The following is a 13,309-nucleotide window of genomic DNA, read 5'->3' as shown; positions in this document are numbered from 1 at the left end:
CTCTCTCCTCCTGCCTGCGGTCCTGCAGAACATCTACAAGGCGCCAGAGCATGTCCGTTTGCTCCCTCATTAGCCCAAGCAGGGTTTGAGTCGCCTGCTGGTCTTCCTGCCGCCACCTGTCCTCCCGTTCGATGTGTGAGCGCTGGTGGTGACATAGGGTCTCCCTCCACCATCTCTGCTCGGCCGCCTCGGCTCTGGAGCAGGCCATCAGTTCCGAGAACATGTCGTCCCTAGTGTTTTTCTTTCGCCGCCTAATCTGCGCCAGCCTCTGTGAGGGGGATGGCGGGGCAGTTCGTGAAAGAGCCGCAGCTGTGTGATGGGAAAAAGGAAGTGATTTCCTTGAAAAGATACATGTTTGTGAACACTGAACACAGTCTACTCAGTTTCTGTGAACAAGACCATACAGGGCACCTAGTCTCACGAGCTCTCAGGACAAGTTCGAGATTTCGGAATACGCTTTCAGTGGCTGCGGTCTTGCACCGGAGATCGGACAAGCGGGGCGGTACAGCTGAATCCGTTTATCTACCAGGCCTGGTAAGCCCTAGACTATAGGCTGCTTAACAGTTAATGGATAGCTGTGCCCTCCCGCAGAAGGCAATCAGGAAAGCAGAAAGTCTGACCCCGTTCCAACCCCTCGCGGCTGTGCCCAGGAAAGATCACTGTATGCTTTTCCTGTGCGGACTCCAGCACGTGGCTGTTAAATGAAGGTCTTTGCTATGCAAAGTAAAACTCAAGCATTCACAGTAGTAACAGTACACTAATTGCCCTACTTAGATGCAGCAGTCGCCGAACGACATTACCCTGAGGCGGGTCACTTGGGCAGAGAGAGAGAGGATGCTGAGAGACTCCCTGCACAGACCAGGACCGTATGCAGCCATGCTGGTCGAGGCAATGATTCCTTTCTACTTGAGGATGGCCTGGCGCGGAAGAGTGTGCTTCAACAGAGCACCACATAAGGCACCTCTCCCCAGGAACCTCCTGCAGAGGCTTTTCGAGTACCTGTACGATAGCTTAGTGGAACTGTCCCAAGAGGATTTCTGTTCAATCCCTATATGTGTGGACCTTCTTTTTATATAGTTTTATATGGACAACTTTTTAGCTAGTTTTTATATAGTATATATTCCTGTTGTTTAATAAAGAAATGTTTCCATGTTTATAACACTATCTGACTGATCCTTCCCCTGATTCTGAGTCCGTGTTAACGACCGGGGAGGGTTGGTAGGGGATCTCTGTGAGGGTGATGAAGAGATCCTGGCTGTTGGGGAAAGCGGTATTGTAAGCGCTGTCGCCTGCGCCGTCCTCCACAAACCCTTCCTCATCTTCCCCATCGGCGAACAACGCCGAGGAACTGCCCGTCGACACTATGCCATCCTCAGAGTCCACTGTCACTGGTGGGGCAGTGGTGGCAGACCCCCCTAGAATGGCATGCAGTGCCTCGTAGAAGCGGCATGTCTGGGGCTGGGCTCCGGAGCGTCCGTTTCCCGCTCTGACTTTTTGGTAGCCTTGTCTCAGGTCCTTGATTTTCACACGGCACTGCGTTGTATCCCGGCTGTATCCTCTGAGTGTCATGGCTTTGGAGACCTTCTCGTAGGTCTTTGCATTCCGTTTGTTGGAGCGCAGCTCCGAAAGCACAGACTCATCGCCCCACACAGCGATCAGATCCAGGAGTTCCCGGTCTGTCCATGCTGGGGACCTCTTTCTACTCTGGGATTGCATGGACTCCTCTGCTGGAGAGCTCTGCATCGTTGAGGAATTGAGATTCAAACTGGCCAGACAGGAAAAGGAATTCAAATTTTCCCGGGTCGTTTCCTGTGTGGCTGGTCAGAGAATCCAAGCTTGGACTGCTGTCCAGAGCGTCAACAGAGTGGTGCAGTGTGAGATAGCTCCCGGAGCCACTAAGTTCGATTTGCATCCACACCTAGCCTAATTCGACATAGCCATGTCGAATTTAGCGCTACTCCCCTCGTCGGGGTGGAGTACCGAATTCGAACTAAAGAGCCCTGTAGGTCGAATTAAATGGCTTCCTGGTGTGGACGGGTGCACAGTTAATTCGAATTAATGCTGCTAAATTTGAATTAAAGTCCTAGTGTAGACCAGGCCTTAGCAAGGTCAGTTACTATGTTAATTCACAACCAGTTTAAGTTTAGTTACAGTGAACAAAACTTTCTTGTCACTTACCTAATCATTTATCTTTAAAGAAACTTGCCTCTGACATCAATCATCTGTCTTGATTATCTGTGATAATTAGGCAGGGCCCACCGATTACTTTTGGGTTTAATTAACTTCTGTTTCAATTTGCCTACAGAAGAGTGCCTACAGGAAGAAGGGCTCACTCTTACAGAATGCATGATCTCTGTGAGACAGTCTCCACTGCAGAGATTCAACATAGACATTGTAACTGAACTAATACAAGTTTTGGTTACCTTTTTTTGTTTATTTTCAATGTAGAATAAATTAATTTTTAATAACTTTGAGCTTTCTTAACTATGTCCTGGTGTCCCCCAGGGCATGGAAGAGAACATTTTTGTGAAGCATGGAGTTATATCCCTGAACTTATATAACAAGAAACAGATATGAATAATTTAGTTCTTTTGGTCTCTTTTCTCTAAACCAAAATTTTGGTGTTTTTTTTTAAACACCACCACCACCATCACATGACTTGATGTTTAAGATCATATATTCACCCCTTTCTCACCTATGCCTTTTTCTAATAATCCCAGGAAGATCTTCATTTTACTGAAAAGACTTGGAATTAAATTTATAAAAGCATATTGGAAATGTAGTTTGCACAGGGATGGCCAGGTTCACCAAAAGATACCCAAGATCTGGAGGTAATATAATTTATCAGTGGATTTGGTTCAGTGTTAATGTTTTATCCTGTGCAAATAACCCTTAGCTTCCAATGTTGAGGATTGCTTAGTTAATGCGAAGCATGATATGTGCTGAAAATCAGTGTTAAAGAGCTCAGAATCATGGGTGGTACAGAAACATAGCAAAGATCAACATAAAAAGAAAATAAATCAACTCAATGTGACACTATTCCTAACACAGAAATTGCTACAGGACGAGGGCTGAAAGACTTTGATCCATGTTAGTAAAGAACTGCCATTTTGGTTTCTTCATAATCCTTTATCTCCTTCTATTACTTGTGAAGGATATTGTCTAAACACTCATGCTTTTTCTAAAGTACATCTCATTGTTATAAAACAGTTTCTCTTCTGAAATAAAATGACTTGTAATAAACTTGAGGAAAGTGTTAACACTTAGCCACTGTGAAATCATTATGATGTGACTGATAAGAAAAACAAACTATAATTCATATTTGAAAACACGATGTGTCTGTCTTAAACTTGAAAAGTATGGAAATACACAGATAAGGATTATACTTTTACTATCTAAGCACAACAGGAGGAAGTTGGTTAATAGGAAGGATGGCACCTCACTGTGACTAGATGGTGGAGGCTTAATCTTTAACTATAGATGTCGGGAATTTTTGTGTGCAGTTAAGCTAGATAATCATTTCAAAAAGTATTTTATTACTTTTCACAGGTAATCAACATCAAACTAAACAATGCTCAAACATTAATACAGGTAGCAAGGAATATGTCTATTTTTAATTAAAATATTCAGTGCACTGGTAGCTTTGCCAGGCTGCTTTCTTTGTCTTTGCCTTCAGGAACAGTAGCTATATTGCTAAATGGTGTTCCACTTGTCCTTTAGAATATCTTCATGCAACATCAATGTACATTTATTTTATTTATATAATTTAACACTGTTTCTACTTATGGCACAAACACTGATTTATATTGGATGAAGATCTTTTGCTTTGTTTTCCATTACATCCCACTTCTTGCAGTCATATAATCTGTACAAAATGAGTGTAAGAAAGAAGTTTAATTACCTGTGCAGTAACAGATGTTCTTCAAAATGGGTAGCCCATACCCATATTCCACAGCCAGTACACATGTGCTGGGGAATTTTCTAGTTAACAGTACCTGTAGTGGTGTTGTATGACCTTTGCTCTCTCATGTGTTCTGTGAGGGTATAAAGGGTGAAGCCTCCCCACTACCTTCAGTTCCTTCACCACCTCCACATCCAGTGACTTGTATCTCTCCCACACATCTGGCTGATGTAATCACCAGGAGAATGGAAACTTTCATGAAGAAATAGGAAATGGACTTTTTGCCAGAGGATCAAATGGGGCTTCCATGAACATGGAGAGGAGCACACTGAGGCCCCAAGCTGGGGCAGGATCCTTAACTAGATGAAAGAGTCTAGAGATGCATTCAGGAACCTCTTCACCATTGGATGCAAAAAGACAGACGAGAGGTCAATCAGTGAATGGGTGGCCAATATGGCTGCTAGGTGCTTCCAGAGGAAGCTTTAGGAGAGCATGCCTGTTTTATTGGTACAGGTCCCCCAGAATATCCTGGATGCTTTCCCAACCCAGGGAAATGTGCCACCTGCTGCCCACATTGGAGAATTTCATCCACTTTGAGAGGTAAGTGGCTTTTGTCAGTTCTTTCCTGCTATTTATCAGTATCTTCTGCACCCACTTAAAGCATGATGTATTCAACTCACCAGGCACTGATGAACTACATCCTGGAATACTCAAGGAGCTGACTGAAAAGATATCTGAGCCACTAGTGATTATCTTTGAAAAGTCACTGAAGATGGGAGAGATTCCAGAGGAATGGAAAAGGGCAACTACAGTGCCAATATATAGAGAAATAAGGACAACTCGAGAAATTACAGACTACTCATCTTAACTTCAGTACCCTGAAAGAGAATGGAACAAATTATTAAGCAATCAATTTGCAAACAGCTAGAGGATAAGGTGATAAGTAACAGTCAGCATAGATTTGTCAAGAACAAATAATGTCAAACCAATCTAATATCTTTCCTTGACAGGGTAATAAGCCTTGTGGATAAGGGGGAAGTGGCAGATGTGGTATATCTTGACTTTAGTAAGGCTTTTGATACTGTTTCACATGACCCTCTTATAAATATAACCTAGATGGAGCTACCATAAGGTGGGTGCATAACTAGTTGGAAAATAATTCCCAGAGAGTAGTTATCAGTGAGTCACAGTCAAGCTGGAAGGGAATATTGAGTTGGAGCCTGCAGGGGTCAGTTCACGGTCTGGCTCTGTTCAATATCTTCATCAATGATTTAGATAATGGCATGGAGAGTAGTATATTTATAAAGTTTGCAGATGATACCAAGCTGGCAGGAGTTGCAAGTGCTTTGGAGGGTAGGATTAAAATTCAAAATGATCTGGACAAACTTGAGAAATAGTCTGAACTCAATAGGATGAGATTCAATAAGGACAAATGCAAAGTACTCCAATTTGTAAGGAACAATTAGTTGGGCATATGCAAAATTGGAAATGACTGCCTAGGAAGGGATACTGCAGGTAGGGGTCTAGGGGTCACAGTGGATCACAAACTAAATATAAGTCAACAGTGTAACACTACTGCAAATAAAGCAAACATAATTCTGAGATGTATTAGCAGGAGTGTTGTAAGCAAAACACAGGAAGTAATTCTTCTACTCTACTCCACACTGATTAGACCTCAGCTAGAGTATTGTGTTAGGTTCTGGGCACCACATTTCAGGAAGATGTGGATAAACTGGAGAGAGTCCAGAGAAGAGCAAAAAAAATGAGTAACGGTCTAGAAAACATGACCTCTGAGAGAAGATTTAAAAAAAATTGTGTTTGTTTAATCTGTAGAAGAGAAGGAGATGGGAGACATGATAACAGTTTTCAAGTACATAAAAGGTTGTTATAAGGAGGAGGGAGAAAATATTCTCCTCAACCTCTGGGGATAGGATAAGAAGCAATGGACTTAAACTGCAGCAAAGGTGGTTTAGGTTGGATATTAGGAAAACTTGCTGTCAGGGTGGTTACATACTGGAATAAATTGCGTAGGGACATTGTGGAATCTTCAATACTGAAGATTTTTAAAAGCAGGTTAGACAAACAGCTGTCAGGGATGGTCTAGATCAGGGGTAGGCAACCTATGGCATGTGTGCCGAAGGCGGCACGCGAGCTGATTTTAAGCGGCACTCACACTGCCCAGGTTCTGGCCACTGGTCAGAGAGGCTCTGCGTTTTAATTTAATTTTAAAACAAGCTTCTTAAACATTTTTTAAAAACTCATTTACTTTACATACAACAATAGTTTAGTTATATATTATAGACTTAGAGGAAAAAGACCTTCTAAAAATGTTAAAATGTATTACTGGCACGCAAAACCTTAAATTAGAGTGAATAAATGAAGACTCAGCACACCACTTCTGAAAGGTTGCCTACCCCTGGTCTAGATAAGTCTTAGTCCTGTCTTGAGTGCAGGGGACTGGACTAGAAGACCTCTCTAGGTCTCTTCCAGTACTGCAGTTCTCTGATTCTCAGTTCCTTGAGTACACCAGGGAGGCTGAATACATGGCAAACTGAAGCATCCATGGAACCTGCATATTCCATAGGTTAAAGTCCTATGGTGCCAGAGGTCACAGGGGCTGGTACCAGTAGTAACAGTACTTATATGGGTCAGCATCAGAATTATTTGAGCCTGGGTTCCCCTTCCCTCCTCAGTGGTGGGTGCTTATACTGTTGAATCCTTGGATCTGGCTGCAGATATATGCAGGCTTTCCTCTGAGTCTGAGGATGTCAGGTAGCATTCCTCCATGAGTAGGGGAGCCCTCCCAGGTGTTGATGGAATTGAAGGTTTCAGTCCTCGGGGTACTGAGATCTTTCTGTGGGTGACACTGGAGCCAGCAGTCATGCATGATGGCATTGGAGACGGTGCTGGTATTTCCCTGGTGGCTTCCCTGGGTCTGAGAGGGGAAGACTATAACCCCCAGGCCACTGAGGCAGGCTGAGCCTGCATTCCTGTTTACTCTGTTTTCACCACTTCATGAGGTGAAGCTGGTCTTGGTACTGGTGGGTGCTTAGCTGATTTTAATGGTTGAAATGGTGCAAGGCAAGACTTGAGGCATGTGTAGGTCATCTTAGCTAGTCATTGCCCTGGTAGCTTTTGTTCCTCTTTGAAGCACTTTTGATATTGGACAGCTTCATAGTCTTATGAAGCTTTGTGACCAAGCCTTGGAAAGGCATTCTATTCATCTTCTCTCCTAAGGACTTCCACTTGGTGCCCAAATGGCCCCAGTGTTTTCTTAGGTCTGAGGCAGACCTGGGGGGCACCTTGGATCACTTTTGAAGATATCTTTGGTGCAGACTTCAATGACCTCTGGTCTTCCAAAGACCTTGAGGACTGGATCCTGGGGTACAAGTCCAGAAACATGGACTGCTCTAAAAGGAAGGCCCTCAAGTAAGTCTTCCTTGAATGATGAGTCCATTTTGAGACAGATCAGCAGATCTTGCACGTCAGAATGTGTCCCTTGCCAAGGCAGAATTGACACCTCATGTGGCCATTGTTGAGAGGCATAACAGACTTGCAAAAGGGGCAGTGACTTGTGATCTGTCATGTAAAACCAGTCCCACTATTGAACGGCAGTCCCAGACAGCCCCGGTGGAAGACTAAACCTACGTAACACTGCCAGCTAACTAACTAGAGAGGTATGTTGCTCCAATACATGCCATGGAGGGTAGAGAGGTATCTTCTCCCAATGCATACCCACTAGATATGTGATCACTCACTGTGGAATATGGTACAGAATATCACTCAAAGAACAATACTATCTTATTTGATAGTGTTTTACACTTACAATGTAGGCACTTTTAATATGCCCAGACCTTCCCAAAATGCATTTATATTTATAGTATCAGTCTCTGAAGAGGCTAATGGAAATGTATTTGCTTTTTAATCAGCTAACTATATTTTCTATTTGTATTGTTATAGATTCAGGGCCTTTAAAATGCTGACTATTGACTTTTTAAAGTGTTTTTTTCATTATCCAAAATTGTGAAGGTTGGTGCTCTCACAAACAATAAGTTTTCCTTTTTTATGAATTAGGTGATATAAAACCAATAAAAATAGTGAAAGTAGGCATGCATAATCATATTTACATCATAATTGCTAAAAGTGGAAGTTTTAAAGATCTCGAACTGTCAATAAATTGCTTCCAATTCTGAACATTAGCCTACTGCATGGTGGAAAATGTGCTTTTCCCTCTGCTCATTGCCTTATAATAAATGTCTTTCTTGCAATATCAGTTTCTTCAGACTAATGAATGGGAACATTTTGTATTCAATTGGTGAAGTGTTTCCCATAAAGTGTCACAAGCAATATAAAGTAGAAGTCAGTAACAACATCAACTCACATTAGAAATTAAAGTTTTCACTGGGAAACAACATAAATGTATCCATTAGGAAGGACAATATGATTAACATGCTGAAATGTAAATATTACTTTCTGCATGAAATAAGTGCAAGTAATATGAATACAAGTAAGTGTGTGTATGAAACAGAGTCTCCAGGCTTGCACTCAGCTGAAGGAAGAATGTGTGATACTGTATATTTAGAAATTAGACTGCTCTATTTCCAATTTTGTCTATAGTTATTATTGAGCACCATATAGTGCAGGCAATAAAGATATGTCCTTTGGTCTGGTTTTCTCCTGAGGGAAATTTCTATTCCCAGCTGAGTTTGCAGGAATAATGGAAAACAATACATTGAATGATACAGACTATGAAGCTGTGTCTCTTGGACCTGTGCCAGAGATGTTGGTTTTTAGACTTCAGTCTCCAAAGGCAATGATGTTTTTTTTAGATGCCTTCTCTTCTAAAACTATTAAAGGCAAATTGATAATATTATAGAAGACAGATCCGCTAACAGCCTGAGAGAATTCTATACAGAAAGCTCATCACATTTTAGCCACTGTGAAAACTTGATTTTATATAAAGTGTAGTAATCTGTGAAGAACAAAAATTACTGTAATATCCCAATATTGCACTTCAACACCCAGATCATCCTCTCAATCTTATGTATACTGGAAGCTATATAAGTCTATATCACACACAGATAATATGATATATAATTCAGTATATTAGGAAATAGTTTGCTTAATTTACTGGCCATTTTAATTACTTATATATATAGTTAATTAAAATGACCAGTATGGTACTCTAAATATCCAACCTCCAGTATTATTTTTACTCAAATGCACAAAAAAACAATGTGTTTATATTAACTGCAAACACCGGTTTTCTGAATATGCTTGTACTTTTAAACAGCTCAGTAACTCTACCATTCAGGAACTGCTCAATTACTAATTACACATACATATTAAAGATGAAAATAAAAGGCAGCATTTGTCAGGTCAAAAAGTCATTTTTATTCTCAGATCCTTTCACCCAAGTCAATATTCTATATCTTCCTGATATCTCAGGAAATGGGTTTCTATCTAGGAGAAAACTCTGATGAAAACCTTTTTTTTTAATCAAACATTTTATGTGGAAAATTTTGACAGGTGAAATATGGAAAACTGAAATATTTACTTTTTTTTTTAATATCAAAACCAGCCCTAACACAAATTGTACCTGTACTTGGTACTGGGAACTCTCCATCAGCTCTGTTATGTGGTATCCATCTTAGCTTGGTTGGGGAAGAACCCTACCCATAATGTGAAATATATGCAAAAAATGGAGTAATTTAAAACACACAAGCATACACATTTCTCCATAGAATGATAAATCATTAGGTTTGGGGGACCTCAATAAATTATCTAAGTCCAACCTGCTGCTCAAAGCTGGACCAATCCTCAAATGCCCCCCCCCAAGGATTGAACTCATAACCCTGGGCTTAGAAGGCCAGTGCTTAAACCACTGAGCTATCCCTCCTCCCCCTGTTAAATAATACCAAAATAGTAAACATCAATGCCATTTCTGGTGCTACATGTGGAACATGTAAATACCACAATGATTTTAGACATATTTCATTACAACTCTACTTGTTAAATAATTGATCATTACTTCTGTATAAATTCCAAATATCAATCCAAGGTCAATAACTGAGGTAGTAATGTCAGCTATACGGGTCAGGGAAGTCAAAGTCTCAATACTTTGAAACTGTAGATCCAAAGAAGAAATTCACTTTGTAGCATTTGAACATAAATCTTGATGATAGAAAATAAATCAGAATTTACTACTGAAAAAAAAACAGTCAAACTCTGATAAAATTGATACTTTTTAAATAAAACAGTGTCTGAATCTACCTACAAAACTTACTCTGTATCTACGAGTGATTTTCTTTTGCACTATATAACCTTCTTTCTAATGTGTTTCAGCTAAATATCTGGACTGTTAAAGAACCCGTAAATCAAAATAATGTAAATAAAGACTTGAGGTACTTAGTAAGATTGGATCAAAGGCCCATTTGAATTAACATTGATTTCTCCTCCAATACTCAGGTAATTTTCTGCACTCCTCTTTGACATAGTTGAGGCCATTGCTTATGCAATAATTTTAAAATGCAGAAAATGGCGGGTAACATGTTTCTATGTGGCAGCAATTGATATTCAGGGGAAGGGACTATACCTGTAAATCCAGGAGGACAGACACACTGGTAGCCTCCAGGCTTGTTGGAGCAGCTGCCTCCATGCAGACAAGGCAAAGTTTCACACTCATTTACATCCAACTCACAGAGAGGCCCATAGTACCAAGGTGCACAATTACAGAGGAACCTTGGGGAAAGAGGAAAAATGAAAGATAAATCAATACAAACAAACAATATGATCTGTTAAAACATTGTGAACTTTTCCAGATGTTAGGGGTTGAGTTGTGATCCCTCCTCACCGACCATGTAAAATAAATAACAGACTTCTCTCATTTCCATATCTCTGAAGTAAACAGAACAATTTACAGTTTTTAAATTAGTGGGGAAATTGTATGCAGTAAATGTAGTTGAAGCTAAGAGGAACAACATAATGGTTAGGGTTATTTTGTTGTGTGTCTTTTAATTGTGCAGTGTCTTGGACCCAAACACCACATACAGAAAGTTTGTTTCTTCTTTCTCATTTAAATGTTATTTTTTATTGAAGGTTTATACCAGAAAAGTTTGTTGTGTGAAGGCAGAGAATATAGAGATATCTATGTAGCTCAACATAAAATCATTGTAGCTGACTGACTTGTATTTGTAATTTTACTCTACACTAAATACAAATAAAGAAGAAGAAAAGGAAAAAGGAAAAAGGACAAGTTGCACCAAAGCCAATTTCTTTTTTTCCCCCATGGCCCAAAAGTTGCAAAAAAGTTGATTTAATGGGTTATACTTACATCCTCTTAACACAGGATCCTTGTTGTATGTTCCAGGAGAAGAATAGCCACTCAAACTTTATCACCACCAGCTAAGCTCCCTGACAATATGACATACATGAAAGATTTCTTCACAAACCCAAATATAGAAATCTTCAGTCCCTATACCCATTCCCTGTAATAGGCCCTAGTGTTGCAAAAAGAGTTAAAGAGAAAGGGAAGATTCCAGACACCAATACAAGGCCAAGTAAAAGCTTGCCTAAATGTTACTAATTAAATGAGCTAACCAAATTAATAACTATCAATAATGTATTTGATAAATACATTCATTTAGCCCATATCTGTTTGAAAATTATCTACACACAGCTTGTGAGTTTTACCAAATCTGTTCCATATCCACCTTCATTCCATGAAGTAGTTTGTGTGAACAAACATTAGGCTATAAATTTTGTGGGAATTGGCTGCTGTGAGTATTCACTGTCTGTGATTTGGTATCTGTACTGTTTGGCAGGCCTGCTAAGAGCTATAGTGTTGTTTTCTCTTCCCTTATCAGATATCATAGATTTAATTAAACTCAGAGTTTTTTCTGTGCTCAAAATTATTTATCTTTTTATGTAGATACTTATATGTCCCATATCAATGCTGTGTCTCAGCACAAACTGGTCATGATTTTTACAAGATGGCTTGTTATTTGCAACTGTACAAGAAATCTCTTGTGCAATTTATAAAGAGCTTATTGAAGTGTCTGCTAGAATCCTTCTACTGTAACTATTCTTGTGAATAGCCATGACTACTTTGATTCCTGCAAACATCCCTGTGAACAAAACTGTACTTCCCCAGATGTTTGCAAACAACATGCACCGTAAATACCAGCAAAGCCAACAGATAGCATATACTCATAAGCAAGTTTGTGAATCTTTTCACTTAGCTCTAATTACTAACCTGTTTATAAGATCAATACAGGTTCCATTGTTTTTGCAGGGTCTCGATAAACATTCATTAATGTCCACTTCACATTGTATCCCAGAAAATCCAGGTCTGCAGGAGCATCTGGCAAATAAGATGTCCACTGAATGCACATAAAGTTTCACTTTAATGTAAATATAAAATAAACAATGATGAAAAATATGATTTTTTTCAATATGATGTTTGGATCACTATGATCTTCAGAAAAATAACTTAGTTATAATTTGGAGACAGTATAATGTTTATACAAACTGTTTATGCAAACTGATTATAAAATGACAAACCAGATAATTAAAATATTAGAACAATACACATACAAAATACCAAAAGAATGGCAAATTGAATGATAACTTGGCCCTGTATTATAACTGATGGCTTTGTAGTGTGAACAGTTATCCTCACCTGTAACTGTTAACCTCATCTACACAATGACCCTGGTTCTGGCATGGATGGGAGATACACTCATTGCTGTCAATTTCACAGTAAGCACCTTCAAATCCTGAAATATAAATATATGGGTATGGGTCAGCAATCTCCACTATACAGTGTGAACGTCAGGATCAGTGATAACAAAGACCCAGGTGAACACCATCTTAATGGAACTTGTAACCCCCCCAGCATTTCTTATCCCTCAGCCTTAACAGGTAATGTTTCCCACAGAGAATACAACAAGTCTAATCATACTTTAATGCACAAGATAGACAGATTTAGATGCAAGAAATGAGTACCTTGCTAAATCTTTTGGGGACATTAAGCCTGTTTTAAGGTTTTGAAAATGCTTTATCAGGAAGTGTGGGAATATCTCAAAAAGAAAAAAAAACAGTTCTGTGATGAATACATTCTAATGTGTAAGTGAATTTGCAGAGATCACATTTATTCAAAGCAGTCAACAGATGAGAAAAATGTTTAATTGGTTTCAACATTCAAATGCATCAAAGAAAGCAGTTCATTGTGATTCTTATCTGCATAAGTCACCCATGTAAATACATCATAATACATGACAATTCTTTTTCAAACTAATGAAAGGGAGAAAGAGAATATATACAGAATGATTCACCAGAAAGTTTAATTTACTGTAACATATACTACATCTTAAATTGTGGCATTAAATAATAATTTTTTTAAACACA

At 39.4% G+C, this 13,309-nt stretch overlaps 1 protein-coding gene across 1 annotated transcript in view; it reads right to left on the bottom strand.

The window, feature by feature from the left end:
- LOC120401373 (protein eyes shut homolog) overlaps positions 1-13,309 on the bottom strand; it is a 676,185-nt gene that overhangs the window by 314,466 nt on the left and 348,410 nt on the right. Inside the window, exons 13-15 of the mRNA XM_039531293.1 lie at positions 12,582-12,678; positions 12,156-12,263; positions 10,497-10,642 (exon numbers count right to left, since the gene is read on the bottom strand). Coding sequence (XP_039387227.1) covers positions 10,497-10,642; positions 12,156-12,263; positions 12,582-12,678 — 351 coding nt within the window. The remainder of the gene's footprint in view (positions 1-10,496; positions 10,643-12,155; positions 12,264-12,581; positions 12,679-13,309) is intronic.

Source organism: Mauremys reevesii, linkage group 3, assembly GCF_016161935.1.
Source record: "Mauremys reevesii isolate NIE-2019 linkage group 3, ASM1616193v1, whole genome shotgun sequence".
Taxonomy (NCBI): domain Eukaryota; kingdom Metazoa; phylum Chordata; order Testudines; family Geoemydidae; genus Mauremys; species Mauremys reevesii.
This window is presented reverse-complemented; position numbering and strand designations above follow the sequence as displayed.